At 48.4% G+C, this 24,761-nt stretch overlaps 1 protein-coding gene across 1 annotated transcript in view; it reads left to right on the top strand.

Annotated features, from left to right (window-relative positions):
• Positions 1-24,761, top strand: part of LOC146870723 (myosin-7-like) — a gene marked incomplete at its 5' end in the record, with an annotated part of 160,975 nt that overhangs the window by 8,137 nt on the left and 128,077 nt on the right. The window contains 4 exons of the mRNA XM_085644017.1: positions 9,394-9,486; positions 15,812-15,875; positions 16,158-16,256; positions 16,609-16,712. Coding sequence (XP_085500143.1) covers positions 9,394-9,486; positions 15,812-15,875; positions 16,158-16,256; positions 16,609-16,712 — 360 coding nt within the window. The remainder of the gene's footprint in view (positions 1-9,393; positions 9,487-15,811; positions 15,876-16,157; positions 16,257-16,608; positions 16,713-24,761) is intronic.

Genomic DNA, 24,761 nt, shown 5'->3' with positions numbered 1-24,761 from the left:
GGAATCACCATTTGTCCCACATCTGTGTCCGAAGTCGCCCATAAAGCTCGGGGGAGGGTAGCCAACAACGCATCCTCTGATATCGTACACATCCGCCCAGACCGGGGGTAGTTGTCATTTAATATCACCCTCACACCCTCAGGGGAGCAGCGGATTGTAGCCCTAAAATACTTTAACATATCAAGGCCCATAATGTTATCCGGTGTATACGGAGCAAGCAGAAACGGACAGGGCGCAGAAAAAGAATCAACCTTAAATGTAAGGGGCTGTGAAAGAGGGCTTCGGGAGAGTGTACCGTCAAACCCTACCGATGTAACTATTGAGCCGGATGGGGGAGCCCCCGGAACCAAGTACCTAGACAATGCACTACGTGTCGCTCCTGTATCCACTAGGAACTGATCAGTAGAACCTAAAACCTCAGCCGATACATAAGGACCCGTCTGATCGACCGGCACCTCAACTGATTCAGACCCCCATCCAACGCATTCCTATGCATGTTGAGAATCGTGATATCCCGATCGATCGATGTCCGATACATGATACTGGTGCTGGCGATCGAAAACATTTGAGCTATCTCGGTGCTGCCCAGCAGTATCGAAACGGGCATTATCATTAGAATTCCCTCTAAAGTTCGAGAAGCCCCCTCTACCTCTCGGGCCACCCGGAGTGTGCCCCTGACGTGAAGCACGCAACACTGGGCAATCCCTGGCCCAATGGCCCAATTGCTTGCAATATGCACACTGGTTCCTATTCAAATCAGATCGGCCCGGAGGGGGACCATAAGATCCGCCCCGTCCTCTATTATTACCCCGTCGGGGCGGGCCATATACTTGTGCTAACATCACCTTAGTCTTGAGGTCTTTCGATTTCTTCTCTTCCTGGCCCTTCGCCTCGTGCTCCTGACGCTCATAATACTGAGCGATAGTCAGAAGGGCCGTCGGCGTCGCGGAGGACCAGGAACTCTCGCTCGCTTTTAGCCGGGCTGCAACTGCCGGTAGCAGATTAGCCACATATTTGTCCGCGAAAAGGTGGCGGCCCGTGTCGTCAGTAAGCGACTGGCCACTAAAATCATGAAACGTCTCCTCAAAGCGCGTAAAGAAGTCCGCAACTGACTCGTCAACTTTCTGTTTACATGCAGCTAACATATTCCAGTCAATCTTTTTAGGGGGGATAATCGTCTTCAACTTAGCCACAATAGCCGCAGGGAGATCTAAAATATTCTGGGGTGGTTTCTGTGCGGGCTTCCGTTCCCTATCCTCATCCTCAAGGTCGGACCACCGGGCCTTGAAGGCAACCGCATCATCTACCTTTCGGACAGAGCGCCACGTATCCGGTGGTAGGATAAGGCCAAAGAACAGGTCTATATCTGCTAAGGTCATAATGCAAGAATTCAAGGCCCCCTCGACTTCTTCATAGAAGGCCGCTGGATTCTTACGGGGGTCAGGCAGCGCATTCTTTAATGCCATAACATCGGCCCTATGCCATGGAGTGTAAACCCAATTATATACAAAATATCCCCTTGCATCGGCGGAGTTAATATCCGAGCTAGTCCCTGCTCCCTTAGGAGGAACATACAAAGGCGCCGCCTCTCGCATTGGTTTAGCATGCACTATGTCATCCTTATCTGACTGGGAGGCGGATGGGTGGCCCCCTGCTGCAGACGAATCCGACTGCTTCTCCTCCTCCGTTTGTTGACGTGCTTTCTCTCTAAGGGCCAGCACCTCGTCCCGCAAAGCGAACAGCCGCCGAGCCGCCTCAGGAGCCTTAGGGGGAGAAAAAACACCATTACGTAATGCTCCGGCATCCGAAGACACTTCGTCAGGCTCAAGGACACTAGAATATTTTCGGAAAGCAGCAATTACTTCATCCGCGAAATGAGACAGAAAATACACCCTCTCTCTATCTTGCCACGACCCCCAAGTATGGAACAAGTCCTCCTTAGATATCTTGCCCTTTAGGGCACGGAGGGAAAGTTTCCGAAGCTCAGCCATATGCTCGGCCGATAACATGGACCGTGTGTCTACCTTACCCGGAGCCGGGCCAGAATCTTGCGGCCGCGGAGCAGATGCGCCAACATAAGGGGGCGGAGAGCGATCTAGTAAATAAAAATCATCATCAGGATTATTAAGGACAGGATAAAGTGGCTGGCGAACAACATATTGACCCGAGACCTGTAGCCTACGCTCTTTCTCTTGTCTGTCCGTGTGCTCTTTGTCCTCCCGACGCTTCGCCTCCTGCGCTCGCACATGGTCATTCTTCCGTTGCTCTTTATCAAACAGCGCTTTCTCACGTTTCTCTCGCTCACGCACTTCCTTCACCCATAATCGCACACACTCAAACATATCCTGACGAGCACGTCGCTTACACATACACTGTTCCACATACTCAATCTTACGTATATCAAACGATCCATACAAAGGCCATCGCAACTCAGGATCCTTCCTCGTGTATTTCCTCCATAGCGTGCTGTACATTATGGAAGAAAGACCATGCTTCACATACATATCCCTACTAGGAGTCCCCTCTGGGGGAGCTGGAGCAGATTCCTCGAGGTTCAACCGATTTCCAAAACAGCAGCACCACTTACGGAGTGCGCTAAAAGCAGGCATGCTAGGAATAATGCAAAATATGCAATATTATAAAGAAAATGGCACTTAATCGTTGCGCCGTTCAAAGTTTACACAGCTCCTGGAGAAATCTCTCCACATTACCTGCCTATATGTGTTGCAACGCATATATTTTCACAAAGACAAATTCAAAATATGACTAGTCATCATCAATCAAACTCAAATAGCCAACCCAGGCTTCAAAAACTCGGAGCAAGTACCGTACAACGGTTCTTACCAATCAAGAGTCCAGGTTCCAACTGCCAAGCTCCACAATCGCCCAAACGGCTCTCACGGCAGGACCGACAGAAGAGGTCTCAGTCGATGACCGGCGCCACCCAGACGGTCAGCTCGGAAGGGAAGGAAGAAAAACCTCGGGATGCCAGGGCTAAGACGCCACTGGCAGTGATCACGTCCCCGGCCAAACTCCTCACCTTCGTCGCGACCAGTCCTTCGAGCATCCGAGTCGCCGATGAGCCCCACGTGACGGGCGCCAATTGATGAATACAGGCCCCAGCTAGGCCCGCAAGACACAAGGGTTCGCTCTCCTGTAACGGAATCTATAAGGAAGTTGGCACGGAAACTGCAAAGTACAAAGACAACGTTTATTAACCCTTAAGGGTGGTCCTACAATCCACACAACACTCTTCAGTATTGCATGGAGTAGTACAAAGAACATTCGTACACAGTCCCCTTTTATACACAACAGAGGGGCTCATAAGTGGGTGGATACAACATGAGGCCGAAGAACATTACCATTTATGGTCATTCTCGATACTGAATCAATACATGGGCGGAGCTAACACACTCTTTGAGCCCGCGAAAACACATGGTCAAGCAAAGCTAATTATAACAGATGTGGTCAAGTCTGGGCATGCGCCAGACGGACAAGAGGGAGCTATTTATAAACTGTTGCTAGGCAGATTACAAGAGCAACTAACACAGAGGTCGGACTCTCCTCGTGGTGAACACATGGCAGCATGTCAATACAAAATGGAGTCCGGACTTCGGTCAACATAACGAAGAAAACATGATCACAAGGGAAAGCATTAATGTTTTCAGTAAATGCTTAATCACATTCTGCCTTAATTTACAACACATCGATTAAAGCAATTAACCAATAAGTCGCCCGATCCGATCTAATGCCAGCTTTGAATATCGGATGTAGGATGCTGCCTCTCCAGGATGCTGGTATGCTATTTGTTTGAAAAGCATAGCTAAACAGTGGAGTGAGCAATTTTGCCCAAAATTATGTATCTTGTTTGAAAAGCCCATTTGGCAAGCCGTTTGGGCATGGGGCTCCACTAGATATTAGTTTTTTTATGATCGTTTGAACCTGGTTGATTCGAATCCAATTTCCTTCAAGCACATTTTCTGACCAATTGTTTTTTTGTTGATACTGAATGATGTGGTCTGCGATCATAACTTGATGTATAGTTTTATCCATTTAATTTTGAGCTAGATGGACTATCCAGTCTGCCTCTAGAATATTTGTGTTGTGTTGGCGGAAGGATCCATTTGCTATGTTGTTTATTTCTGCCCAAAATGTCTTATTTTTATTTGATTTACTTGTTTCCAGTAATTTTAACCAAATTTCAGTTTGTTGTGTTTTCTTTGCCATCCACACCTCTTTTTTGTATGTTAGCCTCAATTGGTGGATTTGCTGTTTTGCGCCTTCGCTCATGCTCTGGGCATTGCCACGTAGGTTTCTTATTCCCCGTTTTAATGCCTTTTTTTTACCTGCTAATTAGCTAAGGAACTCTGATGTTGTTGTCCTGGGTTTGCTTCCGTTATACTTGATCTTTGATGGACATTTGGAAATGAGCAACATAGTCATATTTTCCCAATTAGCCCAGGGCTGTTCCAAACTTTGTTCTTCTCTAGTTGCCGGTAGATTTTTTTAAGTAATTCATTATTTCACTGGCATTTTTGCCATTCCACCCGAGTCTTTTTAAGTTGTATGGACTGGGGATTTCCGACAGGTCGTTTCTTGCAGCTGCTTTTGAGATATTAATGCTAAAAACAATTGACTGCAGACTATGATCGCTCTCTAGTCTGTGGATGATTTGATAACTAGAGATCATTTGCAGTAGCTCAATGTCCACTATTGTGTAATCTAGAACAGTGTGCTTGCTTGACTATTCTGGTTGGTGCCGCCAGTTGGCCTTGCAGAAGGCATCCATTTAAAGTTATCATCCCTATTTCAGCAAATATTGAAGCACATGATTGGCCATGGCGATCTTTTTTGCGATAATTTGTAACCACAAGGGGGATTATTTTCCCTTTGAATTAATTTTGTTGTTTGTTTTGTGTTTGGTCTACTTGCAATAGAAACATGTTAAAATCACCTGACATTACAATTCCCGCTTGTGGAAAGGTGAATTGCAATGATTTGAGTAATGCTTTGAGAGTCACGATTTTCTCTTGTTTTGCCTTTGATGCTGGATGAATATAAACATTACATATTAATAATGACTTTTCCCTGTAGTTGCGTGGCAGGCCGTTGATGCAATCTTGTAGTACTAACATTTTTAAACATTGAATCCAAGTTTGTCCCAGCCCAATCGATTCATGAGACCATGGTTTGCTTGTACTTAAGTAGGTCGATAAACCACCAGATGCTATTTCTCCCTCTCTCTTTATGTATGTATGTATGTATGTATGTATGTATATATATATATATATTCACTGAAAAAAAAACATAGGTTTCACACACGTTATAGTTACGAATTAGCATTTAAAAAACCTTGCAAATTCACTTAAAAACCATAGGTTTCACACATGTTATAGTTAGTTGGACATTTCACTCGTAAAAAACCAATGAAATTCCCCCGTTATAGTTAGTGCAGGCAACTATAACTCACGCGACCGCAATCCTCTACTGATGACGTCAGATATTACATCACTGTATTTAGACACTTATTTACCCATGTCTTCTTCCATTAATCTTTAGCTATACATATATTACTAATATTTATTTTTCATAAAGACACATATGTCATCAGTGATGTAATATCTGACATCATCAGCAGAGGATTGCGGTCGCGTGAGTTATAGTTGCCTGCACTAACTAGAACGGGGGAATTTCATTGTTTTTTTACGAGTGAAATGTCCAACTAACTATAACATGTGTGAAACCTATGGTTTTTTAAGTGAATTTGCAAGGTTTTTTAAATGCTAATTCGTAACTATAACGTGTGTGAAACCTATGGTTTTTTCAGTGAATTTGTAAGTTTTTTTTAAATGCTAAGTTATGTATTTATTAATTTATTTATTTTTCAGGTTTTTCACCGTGCGCACACGGTTCGCAGTGCGTGCCGTGCGTGCGCGGTGCGCGCACCTTGCGATTTAAAAAAAAAAAAAAGGCTAGGGGGTCAGGAACTGTCCACTCTGCCCCCTTTACACGTTCTCCACCTTTTTTTTTCACCCCCTCAGACTGCGAGAGACAAAATGGCGGCCGACACTTCCTGGTTTCGACCGATTCGAATGTTTACTGACATCTAACAACCAATCAGAATTGCGCTCGCGCACGGCAGGGTGCACGCACAGTGCGCGCACGGTGCGCGCGTATAGATATTGATATGCTTTTAAATGCTATTTTCTCAGGAAATACTGAACAGATTTACACCAGACCTGCAAAAGGCACTTCCTTGACCTTATGGCTACCTCTCTGCCAAATTTCACGTAATTCTGTTCAGCCGTTCGGGCTGTAGCTGCGACTAAAGGTCCTATGGAAAAATGCATGGGGAAAACGCGTTTTGGGACCCCCCCTTTTTCTCGGCCCCCGCTTGACGAATCACCCCGAGACTTTCAGGGTAGGAGCTGAACGGAGCGCCCCATTTGTTTTGAAAATTTCGCGAGGATTCGTCAGCCGGCGCCAAAGTTATTCAAAATAGAATTTTGAGATTTCCTATGGAAACTAGGTTGTAACTACAACTATCTACTGGCGACCGCCAGTAGATATATATATATATATATATATATATATAAATAAATAATATTAACATGGGGAAAAAGTGTTTTGGGACCCCCTTTTTTCTCGGCCCCCGCTTGAAGAATCACCCTGAAACGTTCAAGAAAGGAGCTGACCGGAGCGTCCCATTAGTTTTGAAAATTGTGCGAAGATTCGTCAACCGGCACCAAAGATATTGGCGAATCAAAAAACGCTTTTCCTGTGGAAACTAGGTCCTAACTAATGAGACGCTCCGGTCAGCTCCTTTCTTGAATGTTTCAGGGTGATTCTTCAAGCGGGGGCCGAGAAGAAAAAAAAAAGGAGGGTTTCAAAACACTTTTTCCACATGTTAATTTCCATACAAAAAAATAGAGCAGGCTACAGCCCGAACTGCCAAACGGAATGAAACCAAATTTGGCAAAAATGTAGGTCTTGGTCCAGAAAATGACCTTTTTTTTTTTTAAATGGTGTAAATCCATTCAGTAGTTCCTGAGAAATTTTAAAAAAGAAAACTTTTGATATCTGAGTACTGAGAAGGAGTCGCGACTCCTCCCGACCCTGAGCTGACTTCTGATTGGCTGCCAACACTCCAAATCAGAAGATGTCATCAGTGATGTCATCGGTGATGTCACTGACCATGTCATGAATGATGTAATATGTGACATCATCAGCAGTGCATTACAGGGGCGCGAGTTATAGTTAGCTGAACTAACTATAAGGGCCGAATTTCAGTGGTTTTGTACGAATGAAATGTCCAACTTAATATAACGACCCTGACACCTGTGGTTTTTTCAGTGAATATATATATATATATATATATATATATATATATATATATATTCACTGAAAAAACCATAGGTTTCACACACGTTATAGTTAGGATTTAGCATTTAAAAAACCTTGCAAATTCAGTGAAAAAACCATAGGTTTCACACACGTTATAGTTAGCGGACATTTTACTCATAAAAAACCATTGAAATTCCCCCGTTATAGTTAGTTAAGCTAACTATAACTCGCGCACCCGCAATCCACTGCTGATGACGTAACATATTACATCACTCATGACATGGTCAGTGACATCACTCATGACATCACTGATGACATCTCAAATGACATCACTGATGACATCATCCTTGTGACAGAGTGGTAGACCTCCTCTCACCCTAATATAACCTTTGATACACACATTCAGAAATAGAGACTACAATTTTCAAAACAATGGACATACCAATACCAGTTACAATAACCTATTCAGTAATTCTTAGATCCACATACACATCCACTCATTCACCAACAGTCCTGTACAGTCACTCATACATGTACTCACTCATCATATGTACTCATACACCTATACATCCTGTTACACATTGCCACTCATCCATAGAGTTACTCACACACATAGTCACTCATGTTAATAAAGAGTCAAACATCCATTTACTTGCATATTCAGTTATACACACACCTCAACACGTACTTCTACAGAAACTTACACATACTTACTCTTTTAAATAATCACTAATAAAAACACATACTTATTCTTACAGGAACTATTTCAATCTCTCACTCTCACACATACTCACTTATATACACCAATAGTCAAATATACTTCTTTAAAACATATTTAGTAACTCATAAAGACACTATTGAGACAGTCATTCCCTCACTAACACACCCATACACACACTCATCCAACCATACAGTCATGCACACATGCTGTCTTCAAAACATACAACCAGAGAGACAATCATTCATGCACCTATGCACTACGTTAAACCCCCCTGCTTACAATGCAGACACTCAGACTGATACTCAAAAAACAACCTAAAATCCAATATAAACACCCATGTAGCTACTCACCAACCCATGCAGACACTTATACACAAAGTGAGAGACTGATATAGATAATTACATATTTAAACATTACTCAGTAAGCCATGTATTTACTAAGATACACTTAATCATTCAGTTATACAATCAATTTTTCAAAAACAAATCATCCATTTAGACACTTATATACCCATTTATTCTTCCATCGACCTTGAGATATACATATTTAAAACATATTTAATTTTCAGAAAAACACACATTCACTGGATGATGTCATCAGACTTCTTCAGGGCTTCTCTTAGTATGGCGACTGTATCAGACCTCAAACCTGGTGATAATTCCGACCCAGTAGGTCTTATCATTCAAACGGACCGGAAGTATTCAATGGTGCGAGTGTAGGAAACAGTATTATCCAAAGCAATACGACCGTCCAAGTAAAGCTGATTTGAATCTCTTAGACTCTAAGACGAGTACAGCTTTCAGTCACAGCCTGAATTCTCTCCGCGTGTGGTTATGTGTGTGCACCTGTGGTTTTTGTACCCCGTGACGAAACACGTGTTGGCTGGCTGGAATATCTGAACTCGTCATAAACAGAAAGACTGAATATACTTCTTCATCTTGTGGTCCTTCACTTTCTTCAATTGTTTTGTTGTATGGATATGTTTTGAAACAAATGCTATTGCGCATTATATACAGAATATAACGTGTGCACAGTTTGTGTTCTGTTCATTCTCTCACCTACCAACCTCTGTCCAGCCCGCCATTCACTCATCAGTTCATCTCATTATACAACTCATTCTCTCACCTTCCAAACTTCCCTCCAGCTTGTCCCTTTCACATTCAGTTGCCTTTCCCATCTACATCTCACCACCTAACCCTTTTTTCACCTACCCCATTTTGGATCTCACCTCTTTCGATCCCATTCCACCACCTCACAGCCCCTTCCTCCAGACCTGCTCCTCCCTCACCCTCGTGATTGATCAGCTCGTGTCTCTTCTGCCTCTTCAGGGTACCCTGGAGGATCAAATCATCCAAGCTAACCCTGCCTTAGAAGCTTTTGGGAACGCCAAAACCCTCCGGAATGATAACTCCTCTCGATTTGTGAGTATCTCCGCAGCCGGTGCACTCTGTGAATGAGACAGTCGCTGTTGTGGTGATGAAAGGGAGAGTGTGCAGAAGAACTGCGCGGTTAGTGATGTTAAACAGTGTTTTGTATTAAAACTTCTTGAAATGACATTGAATACCCAAGTTCCATTTTTAGGTCTCGCTGAGCCAAAGGCTCGAAGAGACATTTTATATGTGGGATTTTCAAAGTGCTACCCACAGTCTTTTGGCTGGCCTAAACCTTGAGTGCACGATCACATGCACGTGCACAGCTGCTCCCACTCCCCCCTCCCTTCTCTATAGCTTTCTTTCACTTTAGCCGCTTTGACCCTTGCATTCCCCCCTCCCTTCTCACCCAGCCCTTTGATGCTCTGCTCGATTACTTTCACTTTCGCCGCTTTGATGTTTGATTTTTTTTTATAGGTACAGAAATAACAGCCCCGTTAAGTTACTTTAAGCTTCTGTGTTCACACGCGTCATAACACTGCAAAAAACAAACAAATGTCGGCGATGATTTCAAAGCTTTTTGTTAGGCTCGTAGGTACAGAAATAACAGCCCCGTTAAGTTACTTTAAGCTTCTGTGTTCACACACGTCATAACACTGCAAAAAACAAACCAATGTCGGCGATGATTTCAAAGCTTTTTGTTAAGCTCGGACCGCGCTTGTTTTTGTAGGTATAGAAATAACAGCCCCGTAAAGTTGCTTTAAGCTTCTATGTTCACACACTTCGTAACGCTGCAAAAAATAAACAAAAGTCGGCAATGATTTCAAAGCTTTGTGTTAAAAACTAAGGCACTTTGCTTGTAGGTGTGTACCCCTCCAACTAACTTTGAAGTTCAAAAGACACCGAGGTTTCCGTAATTATGCATGCGCTGCTTCGAGCACTTCAGTAGTTATATGAACTGGTGTAAGGCTGTTCTGCCGGGTCTCCATGCAATGTGGGAGTCTCGTAATGTGTGCAAAGATATGTGTCGCTCAATAGATCAGAAAGTTGCAAAACAATATTTACACATCTGTGTCAAGGAATTATCTTAGAAGCATCTCGAGCCGTGGCGAAATGAGGCTTCTCACCTCTTTCTTCTACCTCCAGGATAGCGCGTTGCTAGGGATCCGGTTTCAGTTGCAGCGCACAGTTTAGAGAGATATCCGTCATTAACAGGCTGCTAGGTACAGAGTGTACTGCTTGCTACATCCTGACCAAACGGCTGTACATGGAAATGAATTTCAAAGCAAATGCAAGGAATGCTGCTTTATTAGAGAAAGCAACGGACAAGAAGGACGATAGACTTAAAATAAAAATGTATCTAAGTACAGTGTTAAATAAGTGATTGCCATGTGAATAAATAAACAAATAAATGCAACGCTGCAAGTCGGCGATGATTTCAGAACTTTGTGTTAAGCTCGGACCGCGCTTGTTTGAGTGTAGGACGAGGTCGAGTCACACTTTGGGCTAGTATAGCACACTGATTGCTTTGTTGACAGTCTCGTAGCGCTGTACATAAAGCTGTTGCTCCCGCTGACCATGCTCCTCCGCTTCCTCCCTGGTCTACACCATACACGTATATGCGTGTCTCTAATTCCTTGCTTTATTTATTTGCAATTTTATATAGCGCAAACTCGACCCAAAGGTATTGGAGCGCTTTACGTGACTTTCAGTTACATTAGACAAGGTCGCATTTATTTTTGAGGCACAGGGAGATTAAATGATTTCCTCGGATCAGGACGCCGAGACTAGAACCTGTGACCACAGTTCCAAGGTAGACAGCGCTGGCCGTGACGCCACATCCCTCTCCCAGTGCCTCTCTGGAGCAGCTATGACGTCAGGCCCCTACTTACCTCACCCACCCCCAATTTACATTGTGATGCAAACCCCGACGAAAGAAACCACCATTTACGAGCCCGAAACTTGCTAAACTCAATGCTGGGAGCCGCTGTTGGTGTCCTCTTACAGCTCATAAAGGAGGGCGGGATGAGTTTAGGACGAGGTCGAGTCACACTTTGTGCTAGTATAGCACACTAATTGCTTTGTTGACGGTCTCGTAGCGATGTACATAAAGCTGTTGCTCCCGCTAACCCTGCTCCTCCGCTTCCGCCCTGGTCTGCCAGTTCCACCATATACGTATATGCGTGTCTCTAGGTCCTTGCTTTATATATTTGCAATTTTATATGGTGCGAACTCGACCCGAAGGTATTGGAACGCTTTACGTGAGTTTCAGTTACATTAGACAAGGTCGCATTTATTTTTTAGGCACAGGGAGATTAAATGATTTCCTCGGATCAGGACGCCGAGACTAGAACCTGCGACCACAGTTCCAAGGTAGACCGCGCTGGCCGTGACGCCACATCCCTCTCCCAGTGCCTCTCTGGAGCAGCTATGACGTCACTATACGTGTGACACCTTGAACTCGTTTCTAGCAATTATAATGCTCTAGGACGAATGTTTACCTAAAGTGCATAGAAATTCACTCAGTCTTTAATACATTCACATCTCTCTTTAATTTGCTACATATTGTGATATCTCAATTTTTGAATACCTCTGGTAACATCCCATCAGATTTTTGTCAAACATTCCAGTACAATTTTGTTTGTATCTGTAATCTTTTATCGTAAAGATAAGTCTGTCATTTTCAAGAAATCTTCTGCATATGCACAAGGTTAAAATAAGCTTGCTTGATAACTTTATTTCGGTCAAAAGACCATAAAAAGTACAAATAGACATATCATCAATTACATTAATACAAATCGAGTAATAAAACAATAAATAACATTTTCAAGTTAAAAGCTTTAAGAAACAGGATTAAACTTTTAAGTCATCAAGATAAGGGTAATTAAGTTTAAAAAGTTTTCCTCCAACGCCACATGCCGTAAAGATAGCGAGATACAGCAAAAACAATAAGAGGATCAGTATCATAAGTTAGAGTCCTGCAAGCCTGTTTAAAATGGCGGAAGCCCAGATTCCTACAAATGGGAATCAGCCAGCTTTTCCTGATTGTATAATAGGCAGGACAAAAGAACAACACATGTTCGACAGACTCAGTTTTGTAGTTACAAGCAGGACAGCTTTCCAGGTTTCGTGCCTGCCACTTGGATGAAAAAAACCTGATCGGTAAAGTGCCATACCTTAATTGAAGGTACAATTTGCGGGCAAGTGGGGGTTCTATTTGATCGATGAATTTCTCTAGTTTGGAGTCCTGTTTAACCAATAGGAATTCTAGGGTTAATCTACCTATCGCTAAAGAGCTCGAATGTAGGGAAGAATTTTCCGAGGACACCAAAGAGAGAATGTCCTTCTTTGGGATCCCAGGACAGCTTGCCTCCGGGTTTACCCACATTTCCGGGAGTCCTAGTTGAAAGCAGACTGCATTAATATGCAGAAGCCAAGGAATTTTTTTAAATTTAAGTGCAGGCCAAATCTCTACAAATTCTAATTTAAACGAAGACAGTTCAGGCACTGACCACAGCCTTTTCCAGTACAAGATAGGCCTTGCACTAATAGTCTCCTCTATTGGGACTAGCCCGAGATCGAGCATAAGAGGGATCGACGGTGTGCTGGAGGGAAGTCCAAGAAGAGATCTTAAAAAAAATAGCTCAGCCCTTGTAAGAGATACAGACTGCTTGTGTCCCCAAAGTTCGGCTCCATAAATTGCGGCCACTCTTGCCTGTCTACAATAAATTTCAAGGGCAGGAGACACTGGTTTAAAACTTGATCTTTTAAAAACTTTATTCAGACCCCCAGTCAATTGGATAAGCTTAAGGGTTGACTTGGTGATCTGAGAATCCCAACTAAAATTCTCCGTTAGGGTCACGCCTAGATAGACAAAAGTTTTGACTCTCTCAAGGGGAATGTTAAATAAAACTGGGTTTGGGCGCACCCGTTTAGGGGGGGTTGAAAATCATGTATTTAGTTTTCCCCAGGTTTATTTCAAGTCCTCTAGACTCACAAAACTTTGCAAATCCGTTCAGAGTATTTTGTATACCCGAGGACGTTCTGGACAATAACAAGGTATCGTCCGCGAACATCAATGCGGGTACGCGTCCTGATACTAATTTGGGGGCATCATTATTTGGAATACAATTCAGGTGGTCAATAAGGCCATTTATGTAAAGGCTGAACAACGTGGGGGCCAGGACACACCCTTGGCGACGCCTTTTTGAACGGGAAAGCGATCGGTAAGCTCACCGTATTTCCCACATCTTACTTGGGCATAATTATTGGCATGAAGCCTAGATAGAACAGCCAATAAGTAAGAAGGGAGGCCCATGTCTGCCAGGACTTGCCAGAGTTTAATTCGGGGAACCAGATCAAAAGCAGCCCGCAGGTCCACAAACACCAGGTAGAGGCTGCCACCCTCGACCAGGGCTGTTTTCCAATACAGGACCTGCAGGGAGATTAAATGATTTCCTCGGATCAGGACGCCGAGACTAGAACCTGCGACCACAGTTCCAAGGTAGACCGCGCTGGCCGTGACGCCACATCCCTCTCCCAGTGCCTCTCTGGAGCAGCTATGACGTCACTATACGTGTGACACCTTGAACTCGTTTCTAGCAATTATAATGCTCTAGGACGAATGTTTACCTAAAGTGCATAGAAATTCACTCAGTCTTTAATACATTCACATCTCTCTTTAATTTGCTACATATTGTGATATCTCAATTTTTGAATACCTCTGGTAACATCCCATCAGATTTTTGTCAAACATTCCAGTACAATTTTGTTTGTATCTGTAATCTTTTATCGTAAGGATAAGTCTGTCATTTTCAAGAAATCTTCTGCATATGCACAAGGTTAAAATAAGCATGTATGGTGAGAAAAGCACCAAGTAGGAAAGCGACGACCACGTATCAAATTGAAAAGAGAAGAGAAAATAGATGAACATAGTGAATTACCTCATATCACTGTTTTCCCACTCTGTCATTGGGCTTTCCTAATGCATCTACGAGCCCAACATGCATGTTTCAAACATGTGGCATCAGGGCTTTAAGTGGAGTGAAAAAATGAGGGGGGCTCTCAAAGGGGTGTGGCCAATGTATTTAAGGGTATGGCTTAAAAAAACTATCTGTAGTTAGCATAGTGTGCCGCCCGACCTGTATTTTTCTGTCATTACATCTAGATATAGGATATTTCGACGCCTCGTCAGGAGTAGTACGCGCTACATAAATGCAATTATAATTACAATACTACGAGTAACATCATACCTACAACAAGTCAGGACGCTTGGCTTTGTCAATGTTTGTTAGTTGCATAAGATATATAAGCAGCAATTATGGCTGGTAAATTAGTGAAAAAACTTCCACTTAAAGCCCTGGTGACACCACCACAACAATGTTGCTGCTCCTGAGTTTCAAAAACAGAAAGGAAATCCCGAGAGAAAATGACGCTCTTTAACCCCTTCCCTGCTCATGACGGAACCGTTCCGTCATGAGACACGGTTGGCGTGTGCTCATGACGGAACGGTTCCGTCATGACAATCCTGTTGGCGGCCGCTCCGCCTGCGCGGCGCTGTTTCCCCGCCTGTGCGAGGGGACAACGCAAATGGGCGGAGTCATGACGGAACCGTTCCGTCATGAGCACAGCTCAACTGTGGCTCATGACGGAGCGGCTCCGTCATGAGCACAGGCCCGCCGCGCTGCCCCCCTGCCCCCCCCAGCGCTGCAGCGGAATGTCCGCAGCAGCGAAGGGGTTAAAGGATTTCCCTTCCCCCTACAACGCTCACCTGCCAAGACATGATGCCGTAACTTCTCCACTAGTAAGAAGTGAGCAGTGTGAGCAGGCGCACATCGATGTGCCTGCTTTCACTACAGTCTGGAAAAAAATGGATCGCCTGTGCCACGGCACAAAACAGAGCCCGAAAGAGACCTGTTTCGAGGCCTCCTTTAAACAAGCATTTGCAATGCAATAGGTCTCGCATTTACGCGAGTTTAAGCTATTGGCATTGTAAATGACGATGCCTTTAATTTATGTTTGAAAAACGAAAACACAAATAAAAGGCATTGTTATTTGCAATGTGAATAGCTCAAACTCGCGTAAATGCGAGACCTATTGCATTGTAAATGCTTGTTTTTGCTTGCTCTCACATTATTTCTTTTTCTCTCCATCTTTCCCCAAACTCCCTCTTTTTTTCACCCTTTCTGTCTCACTTTCCCTCCTTATCTCTTCCTCCCCGAATCTTTCCCCATGTTTCCTTGTTTCTATGTCCCTGTCTACAACTTTCTCGTCCGTCTCTCCCTGTATGCCCCACCACGGCTCGTTCTTGCCTCTCCACCCAATCTTTCTGACTTCCTGTCTCATTTCTTTATCACCCAACTATTTCCACATTCAGGGCAAGTTCATCCGCATCCATTTTGGAGCCACTGGAAAGTTGGCGTCAGCTGACATCGAGACCTGTGAGTCAGTGTGAATGGGGTGAGGGCAGAGGGACGTGGGCCTGGGAGTGTGTGACGCGTGTCCTATATAGAGAATCTCAAGCACTTTTTCCAGGCACGCACTCTCTTTCACTCACTCACTCACTCACTCGTTCTCTCTCTCGATTTCTTTCATACACACACACGCATGGCGGTGAATTTTAAACACCCTGCTATCCGGTAATGATCGCGCTCCCTCCTTCCGTCTAGAGCCTTGTCTGGTCTTGGGGTATGCTGATAGTTACTGTTGTTCTTTCTTCTCAGATCTCCTAGAGAAGTCTCGCTGCATTTTTCAGCTGAAGTCCGAGCGGAACTACCACATTTTCTACCAGATCCTCTCGAATAAGAAGCCCGAGCTGCTGGGTAACCACATGTTTTGATTCTGCCCACATTCTAGGACCCTCCCCTTATCCCCCAAGATCTAATGGTGTCACAGCTCTTCCACCGCTGTCCCTACAGTGCTTCAGAAGTATGTGAATGAAAAATGTGCTTCGAATCATTAAAACGTCTCGTTAAAGCAGCCACTTTTGTCTGATTACTTTCGAACTCTGTTGACCAGAAATGATCACTTTTCCCTCTACTGTGTTACATGATTTGATTACTCTTACTTGTAATAGATCCCCAAAGAGCGTTTCTCCCCGCAGTAATACATAGGCATGACACCTACTCTGTTATGCGGCCTACTCTTTTGCTGACATCTCTTCTCTTCCTTCAGACATGTTGCTCGTCACCAATAACCCCTACGACTACGCCTACATCTCGCAGGGCGAAACCACGGTGGCTTCTATCGACGACGCAGAGGAGCTGGTGGCCACTGATGTAAGGGTGTTCTGGGGTGCTGAGATAGTGGTAGGGTCCTGAGGAGAGATCCAGGGGATGGCCAGAGAGGGGAGAGCCTCTGGGGGTCGACAGGGGGCCTATGAGAGGGGAGTGTTTGGAGGGAGGTGGTGTGCTCCGAGTAGGGGAGGCCTGGGCCTGAGCAGTGTGGATGTTGTTAGTAGGGGCAGGTCCTGGATGGCTGGCAAGGTCCAGGCCCAGAGGCCCTTCTCATGAGGAAGAGCTGGGGCATGGGGGTACCACAGAACAAAGGAAGTGAAGAGAACAGCTCTGTGGGGGCGGAGAACCCAGGATTTTGAGGGAGGGGAGAACCGGACTCACATCTGAGCTTAGACCCCGGCCCCATCGGAAGGGAGCGCTGGGCCAGAAGCAGAGAGGTGTCCAGGCAGAAGGGGCGGGACCATCGACAAACACTGGCAGCAGGGTGGAGTTGTAGGAAAGACAGGAGCAGTACACGGACCAACAAAGTACTGTACACACGGGAACAACGATTTCAGGTTCAGCGTTGTCCAGTGGTGTCTTTATGTTATTTACATACTTAACTGGCATCAGGCAAGCAACTCACAAAGTATGTACTCAATGTAAAGAGTCAGTGACAATAATCGCCTAAGAAATATGTGCAAGACGCTTATTTTTGTATCAACAAACGAGCTCATGGCTGCCTAGTGCACCTGTTTGTGTATGATTGATGATGGGTTGTTAACCAATAGCATGCTGCATTGTTAGCTCTGGGGTAAAATAAGAGCCCTTGGGGCGCCCGTGGCATCCAAGCCAGGACCGGCCGGAAGCGTCACTCTGGTCATGGCACCCCTTAGAGCCCAGTGCGCACGGCCGGGGTATCAGATGCAGGCAGATACGGACAGTTGGCTTCCGTGTCCTTTATATCAGCGCGCGCGAAGTGTGACAGGCGCCCTTGGAGCTGTTTTTGGGTCTGAGTGGAAGTGCACAAACTATGTCAGGAATGTTGCTCTGTCTGCACGTGTTCATGGTCCGGCGACGCGCTTCCGGAATTCAAGTTCTGCAGCCATGGTTGGCACACGGTGTCTCTGCCTGCGGGGCTGTGACACCCCTTTCCCTCAAGGTATGCAGCTGTGTTCCGCTAATACTGGCTCTGGAGATCTCGATTGTTGTGTCCGCGTCAAGATCATAGTGACCACACCGTCATCCGCTTCAATCAACACGCATGCACAGACGTCACCCAAGGATTACACTGACACTTTCTTTGTGGGTGAAGAACTGCTGCAGGTTTATTTCATACAACATAAGTATGACGATAAATGGGTTATCTTACGGGCGATCCAGGGCAAGCAGCCCCTAGCTGCTCCGCCCGCCTGGTGAGCCAGCACACACGGTGGGTCGATGCCCGGCAGTGTGGCACATATTTATTTTCAGATCATCCACTGGGTCACGTGATCTGTCTCCTACTCCCGCCCCTTCTGACAGGGGCGGAGCGTGTTGTGGCACACCCCCGGTTGGTCAGGCCCCCCAACCGCCCGAAGGACTAACGGGGCGCCGTCGCGGTCTTCCCAGAACCCCCTTCGGCTCCTGGACCTTGGCTCGGGCACCCTTACTGTGCCGGACAGGGGTACCCTTACTGTACCGCCTGTCGCAGAGGTACCCTTACTGTACCCGTCTGCCTCCAGATCGCCCTGTAACTCCGCCACAGCTCTGGGGAGGCTACCGTCGCTGCCAGAGCCCCCCCTACCCTCCATAGGTGTTACTGATGTCCTTTGCTAGCTAGCGCCTCTTGTACGTCGAGCAGGAACATGTCCATCCCTACCCTGGACAGGTGCACCCCATCCTTCTCGTAGTACCCCTCAACCTTCTCTTGGATCAATGCATGTCTGATGAAGCCCATGCCCCTGCGCTCCATAAATTTTTGCATGGACCTATTGACCCTTCTACGTGACCGCTCTACTGCTGCCGGGGACCTGGCCCCCCTCCAAATCCTGCGGGGTACAATTTCCGACCACCAGACTTCGCATGACCCCCCAGCCTGGCTAATGGCTGGCAAGTCAGTTTGCATGGACATGAGCAGGGCCCTCCTTCCCATGGAAACCAGGTCATTACCCCCTAGGTGTAAGATAATAATCGAGGTCTGAACCCCCACAACGGCCAGACGCTGTTCAATGATGCCCCGGGCTTCACTCCATTTCATCCCCGGGGAGCCCAACCACACGAACTGTGTGTTAGCAAAATTCTGCGACCAGTTCCTGTGTGCTGCCCAGCGTTCCAGCCTCGTGATGAAGGAGTGTCCCATCAACCAAACCTGGTGACCTGTCAATGAAACGATGAAGCAGCCTTTAGGTAGTTGTGTCTTTATTACACACAAAATTAGATACGTTCATCCAAAAGGAGAAAACCCAGGGCGGGAAAAGTTGGAGCTGCACATGCAGCATCAAGGGCGAACATACCTCTTAAAACAATCGGACTCCCAATTAGCGGGAGGATATTTTCCAGGATGATGGGGGAAGGACGGGAGGGGTGGTACATGTGCGGTCTCATTGCCGTTGGGCGTCTGTCCTGTCGGGTGCAGCAGGTTGTGGCGCGCCCTGGCTGGGGGGGCAAGCAGTAGCAGGGTGTTGTGCGCCGCACTTGCTGCAGCTGTGTGAGAATTTGCATGACCTCCCCCAGGTGCAGTTTCCCCTGTTGTAAAGGCGGCATGTGCCAGAATTGAAGCGCTTGCCCTGCCACTCGCCCCGCCCCCTGCCCCCCGAAAAGGCTGCTTAAAGGGGCTCTTTCTGTCGTCTGCCTCTCCTTGTCCCTTATATGCCTGATCCTTCTTATCCCTAGTGGGTCGGCACATGTGTTCTACCCAAAGTTGAATCTCCTTCTGATCCCACCCCAGGTCCGGGCATATGGCCATTCTTTTTCTGAAATCCTGGTCGTAATAGAACCAACCCAACCCCCCAGAGAGCCTCGCCTCTTCTTGGATCGTGCTGGCATACTGCATTAGGGCCTCGCTTTGTTCCGGAAATTTCTGCACTACTACAGCTGCCAATATATTAAATGCAGACGTCCAATTTTCGATCGTCTTGTTCGGCCATCGCTGATATCTGACCCTTTCCTCTTCCTTACGCCCCATCTTTCTCGTGTCCACCCCTGCCGACCCATGCATAAGTAATGTTAGAATGTCTATATACTCTCGCCTCCATATCCCTTCTTTAGCGGCCTGCGGTACCAACCATGCCAGGGAGCAGCGGCCTGATGCCAATGGCGCTTGGGTGACAAGGGGTTTAGGAACCTGGCCCATGCCCTCCCCTCCTAACACAGCACCACCCGGTGCCACGGTGGGTGTAGACTCAGCAGCAACAGGGGTGGTGGGCGTAGCAGCCGCCGGTGGGGGTGGTGGGGAAGCCAACGCGCTAGCCGTGGATGTACTCGCTGCAGTACTTGTGGCGGGACCTGTGTTCCCTGGAGATGAGAACCCCGGGGCTCCCCCAGGCTCGCCATTCCGCTGTTCCACGGCTGTACTCTGCCCGGCCCAGACTTGGAGCACGGGTGCCTGGGCTGGTGCGGGCCCCGACGCTGTGGGCAACTGTGGCGGTGCAGCTAATGCATCCAAGCGGCTCTGAAAGACGGACATGAGGCTAAGCATGTGGTCCATGGCTTTGCCCATCTGGGCCATGTCAGTGATTCCTGTGGCAGAGTCGTGCACCGGTGGTGTTGCGACTGCCGGGAGGACAGTACGTGATGCGGTCGCTTGTCGTTTCCTGGCCGGCGGGGCCTCAGGCATGTCTTTAGATGTGGGCTTACGCACCCTGGTTGACCTCCAGGGCTCTGACCCCGAAAGGCCTTGGACGCCCTCGGATGGGGGGGGGGTTACGACCACGCCCGAATCCTCCACCCTGCGACCCTCAAGGAAACCTTGGGCCCACGCCGTGCCCTTCTCACGGGCGAACGCCATAAAGTCCTCCCACACCCCTTCTTGTGGTGCGCTCGACTGCGTCTCCTCGACCGACGTCTCTTGGGAGAACAGTGGACCCGGTGTCCCGATATTCTCCATTGCGGGTGGGCTACTCCGAAATCACAGCTAGCGCGCGTTCCCCTTGCGCCTTCTCCTTGGTTCCTGGCCCTACGTTTGCGGGCTGCCCCTCACCGGATCTGTAGATGGGGAAAGGAGCGGAGTTAGAACGGTGGGAGAAGCAATGCACTAAATATACCCATAACCACACAGCCGGCAACCCGACACACTCATGCACCGCGTTGCCTGTGTCCACCCAAGTTGGAAATCTGGAAGGCTGGCAGCAATATACCATCATAGTGCGCGTATTAATGGAGTCTATATATTGGGGGCAGCAGTGTGTGCTAGTACTGTGTGCGCAGGGCAGTAGTACATGTTTAGGCACTGTGCGCGCGCCTCCTAGGTGTCTGTGTATTTGGGGCAGCTGTGTGTGCAAGCGCGCGAATTAGTAATGTGCCCGCCATGCATGCCAGCCATCGAAAAGCCCGTTCTTTAACTATCGGGTGAATGCGAGGGGCGCTGCCCGGCAGCCTCGGAGAACGCCCCCCCCGCTGAGCCACCGGAGAAGCCTTTTCCACCTAATACACCCGGCATGAAGAGAACAGAATTTAGGCGACTGCAGACTCGAACACACGAGTCAGGGGGCCCAGGAAAGGCAGCACAAAGAGAACTGTATTTAGGCGGCAGCAGACGCAAGCACACGTGTCCGGGGGGGGGGGCCCGAAGCAGCATCGGCTCGCAAGAGCTGACGGGGGGAGGTGTGCAGCAAGGACGCGCGGACCCGCCGTGGGTGCACTGCACATCAGGAGAGGATGCAGGGGGCGGTGGAATTTGCACGCCAGCACGACAAAATCAATTGGCATCTATATAGCGCAAACTCAACCCGAAGGCCCTGGGGCGCTCCACACGAGCACCGCAAAGCGGGGAAAAATTGTCCTCATCCCTATCGGCGCGTGGGCAAATGTTTGCATATTTCCCAGGCGCGGACTCTACCCGAAGGTATTGAGCGCCGAACAGAGCACCGGAAAGCGGGGCAAACCTCAGCATATTTATTACGCCGCGAACTTGCCCGGAATATTGGAGCGCCTGCAAGAGCACCGCAAAGCGGGGGCAAACACCTGCATATCTATTATGGCGCGAACTCAACCCGGAGGCACCGAAGCGCTTCCCCGCCCACCGCAAAATGGCCGCGACCCCGAGGGCACAAACCCACCTCCCTGCGCCCGGGACACTGGAGCGCCCCACACGATCCCCGAATTTACACCACACATTCAGGCACGGGGAAAGGCCAAGCCACCGCCCAGAAACACAGGATGGGACGCAACGTCCAAACAGACCCACGCGCCACATCACTCGATGGCCCGTGTACACCTCGCGGGACAAGGGAGCATTCCCACTCGTGCTGCGCATTGCCCCACCGCGCGACTCAGACCCCCGTATCGGAGCGCCCACGCAATCCACGACGGAGAAGCCCCCCCCACTCTACCCACGACGCTCCTGCTGCCCTGCACGACCCGCGCCGTGTCACGCATACCCCCCCGGCCCGGGTGCCATTCCAACGCGATGGACCCCCAGGCAAGACGGCCGCGCGGAGGGGAGGGGAGTGGGGGTGGGGGGGGGGGTGCGGTGGCCACAAACCCGTATAATGGGACGGGGAAACGCACCTGGCCGCTACGACTCGTAACCCCCGCCCGGTCCGATACTGGACCTCCCGCCACCCTGCCACCCCGCAGTCGCACCACGAAGATGCCCCCCCAGCAACACCCGCATCGCCCCGCAGGGACACGGGGCACCGCTTGGGCCCCCCACACCCATGGCCTCCCGGGCCACAGGGCCCCGTCCACCTGGTCATGCCCAGGGACAGGGCCGGGGTGGGAGAGGTTAGCAAGACTCACCGAAAGCTGATGGTATCGCGAAGAGTACGACGACGCTGAGGGGGGGCCCCGATCGAAGTAGCGTGGTGCAGACGGCAGGCAATACGCGTGTCCGAGCAGGAGCGGCACGCAGGAAGCAGAGGAGGAACTGGGCGAGAGGGACGCCTAAGTAGGGGGGGCTAGCCTCGCCCCCCCCAACGGCCCGCCTCCACCTACTCACTTATTGGGAGATCTCCTCCCTGGGCGTGGCCTCGCGCGCGAGGCAGAAGGAGGGGGAAGGCTGCGACGGGCGGCCACTAGAGAGCTGCCCTGCTGATGTCCCACTGCGTGGGACGCGGGCAGCGGCACACTTGAAACGGGGACTTGGACACACGTGCGTAGGGGTGAAGCATACAGTAGATTTTGACTCCGACTTGTCAGGGCTATGTGTGTGTGTCTGTCTGTCTCAGTAGAACACGCATGTGTGTGTGTGAGAGAGTGAGTGCGCGTTGTCAGAGCTGTGTGTGTGTCTGTCTCAGTAGAACGGAAGTTCGGTGGCCTGACATTGGCCTTTGTGTGTCTCAGCGGAAGAAGCATGGTGGCTTGACACTGGCCTGTGTGTGTTTGTCTGTGCGTCTCAGCAGAAGAAGCTCGGTGGCTTGACATTGGCCTGTATGTGTCTGTCTGTGCGTCTCAGCGGAAGAAGCTCGGTGGCTTGACACTGGCCTGTGTGTGTTTGTCTGTGCGTCTCAGCGGAAGAAGCTCGGTGGCTTGACATTGGCCTGTGTCTGTCTGTCTGTGTGTCTCAGCGGAAGAAGCATGGTGGCTTGACACTGGCCTGTGTGTGTTTGTCTGTGCGTCTCAGCGGAAGAAGCTCGGTGGCTTGACATTGGCCTGTGTCTGTCTGTCTGTGTGTCTGTCTGTGTGTCTCAGCGGAAGAAGCTCGGTGGCTTGACATTGGCCTGTGTGTGTCTGTCTGTGCGTCTCAGCGGAAGAAGCTCGGTGGCTTGACATTGGCCTGTGTGTGTCTGTCTGTGCGTCTCAGCGGAAGAAGCTCGGTGGCTTGACATTGGCCTGTGTGTGTCTGTCTGTGCGTTTTAGCGGAAGAAGCTCGGTGGCTTGACAGAGCTGTGTCTCCTAGTCCTGGAAGGTCAGGTTCGCTGTGAGTGTCATTGAGGTACTTTGGCAGAGCAGCGTGTGTGTGCCCTGGTGCTCAAGTTACTGATTGCTGTGGGCGGCACGGGGGTGCACTGTGGGCGTGCACACTGTACTCAGTCCAGTGCAGTGCTTTAAATGAGAAAACATAAGTGTAGGTACTCATTAGAATAGAGACGTGGCAAGTGGGCGGGGCGAAGAGCAATATATCATCGTACCTAATGACTTCTGTAGCAGTTGCAGCACATGTCAAAACACTCGAGAAATACGTTTTTGGCACTAAAACAGATTAACCCATTACACATAATTAGTTACATGCTCCTGCGAAGCAGAGCGGAATCTGCCCTAGAGGAGAAACCTAACCTGCGCCTTCCGTGCTGTGGATCAGGGTACCCTGACTACAGAGAAGTGCCGGTACTGAGTGCAAAAAAAATCGGAAGTGTCTGTACTCAGTACCAGTGAGTACCGGCCCATTTAAAGCACTGTCAGTCCACACGCATACAGTGCACCTCTGTGCCACCCACGTGTACTCACCCACGTGTACTAGGAGAGCAGGGGGCCTGCGGTTCTGGCAGTCACGTGTCTGCATCCTAGTTCCGGAATGGCAGGCTGGATGCAAGTCACCGGGAGGGTCAATGTTAGCAGAGCCGGGCGAACCAGCACATGACCAGGGAGGCCGAGCCTGGGCCCTGGCCGGGTGGCAGCCAGAGCTAGACCTAGAGCTGAGCCATAACCCATGCGGCGGGTACAGCGTGCAACACATGACATCTAAAATATGGTGAAGACTCTTCAAAATCCAAAAATATATTTATTTAACATGCAAAAGCATTTCACTTCCGGGCTTTATATTGAGTCACCGCTCTGAGTGACATTTATTAGAAATGATGGTTTCTAAACATGAGCTTAGAAACATGTATGCTCCTTCGTCACCGCCCTGACGACGATGCCATCACTGAACCAAGAAGAAAGTCAGTGTCCTGCTTATCCTGTGTGAGACTTAGATTGTTAGTACGGATGGACCAACATTAAGGCTGCCTGCGGCACTCGGAGGGGGTCCCC

This window comes from Triturus cristatus, chromosome 1_1, assembly GCF_964204655.1.
Source record: "Triturus cristatus chromosome 1_1, aTriCri1.1, whole genome shotgun sequence".
NCBI lineage: Eukaryota > Metazoa > Chordata > Amphibia > Caudata > Salamandridae > Triturus > Triturus cristatus.
This window is presented reverse-complemented; position numbering and strand designations above follow the sequence as displayed.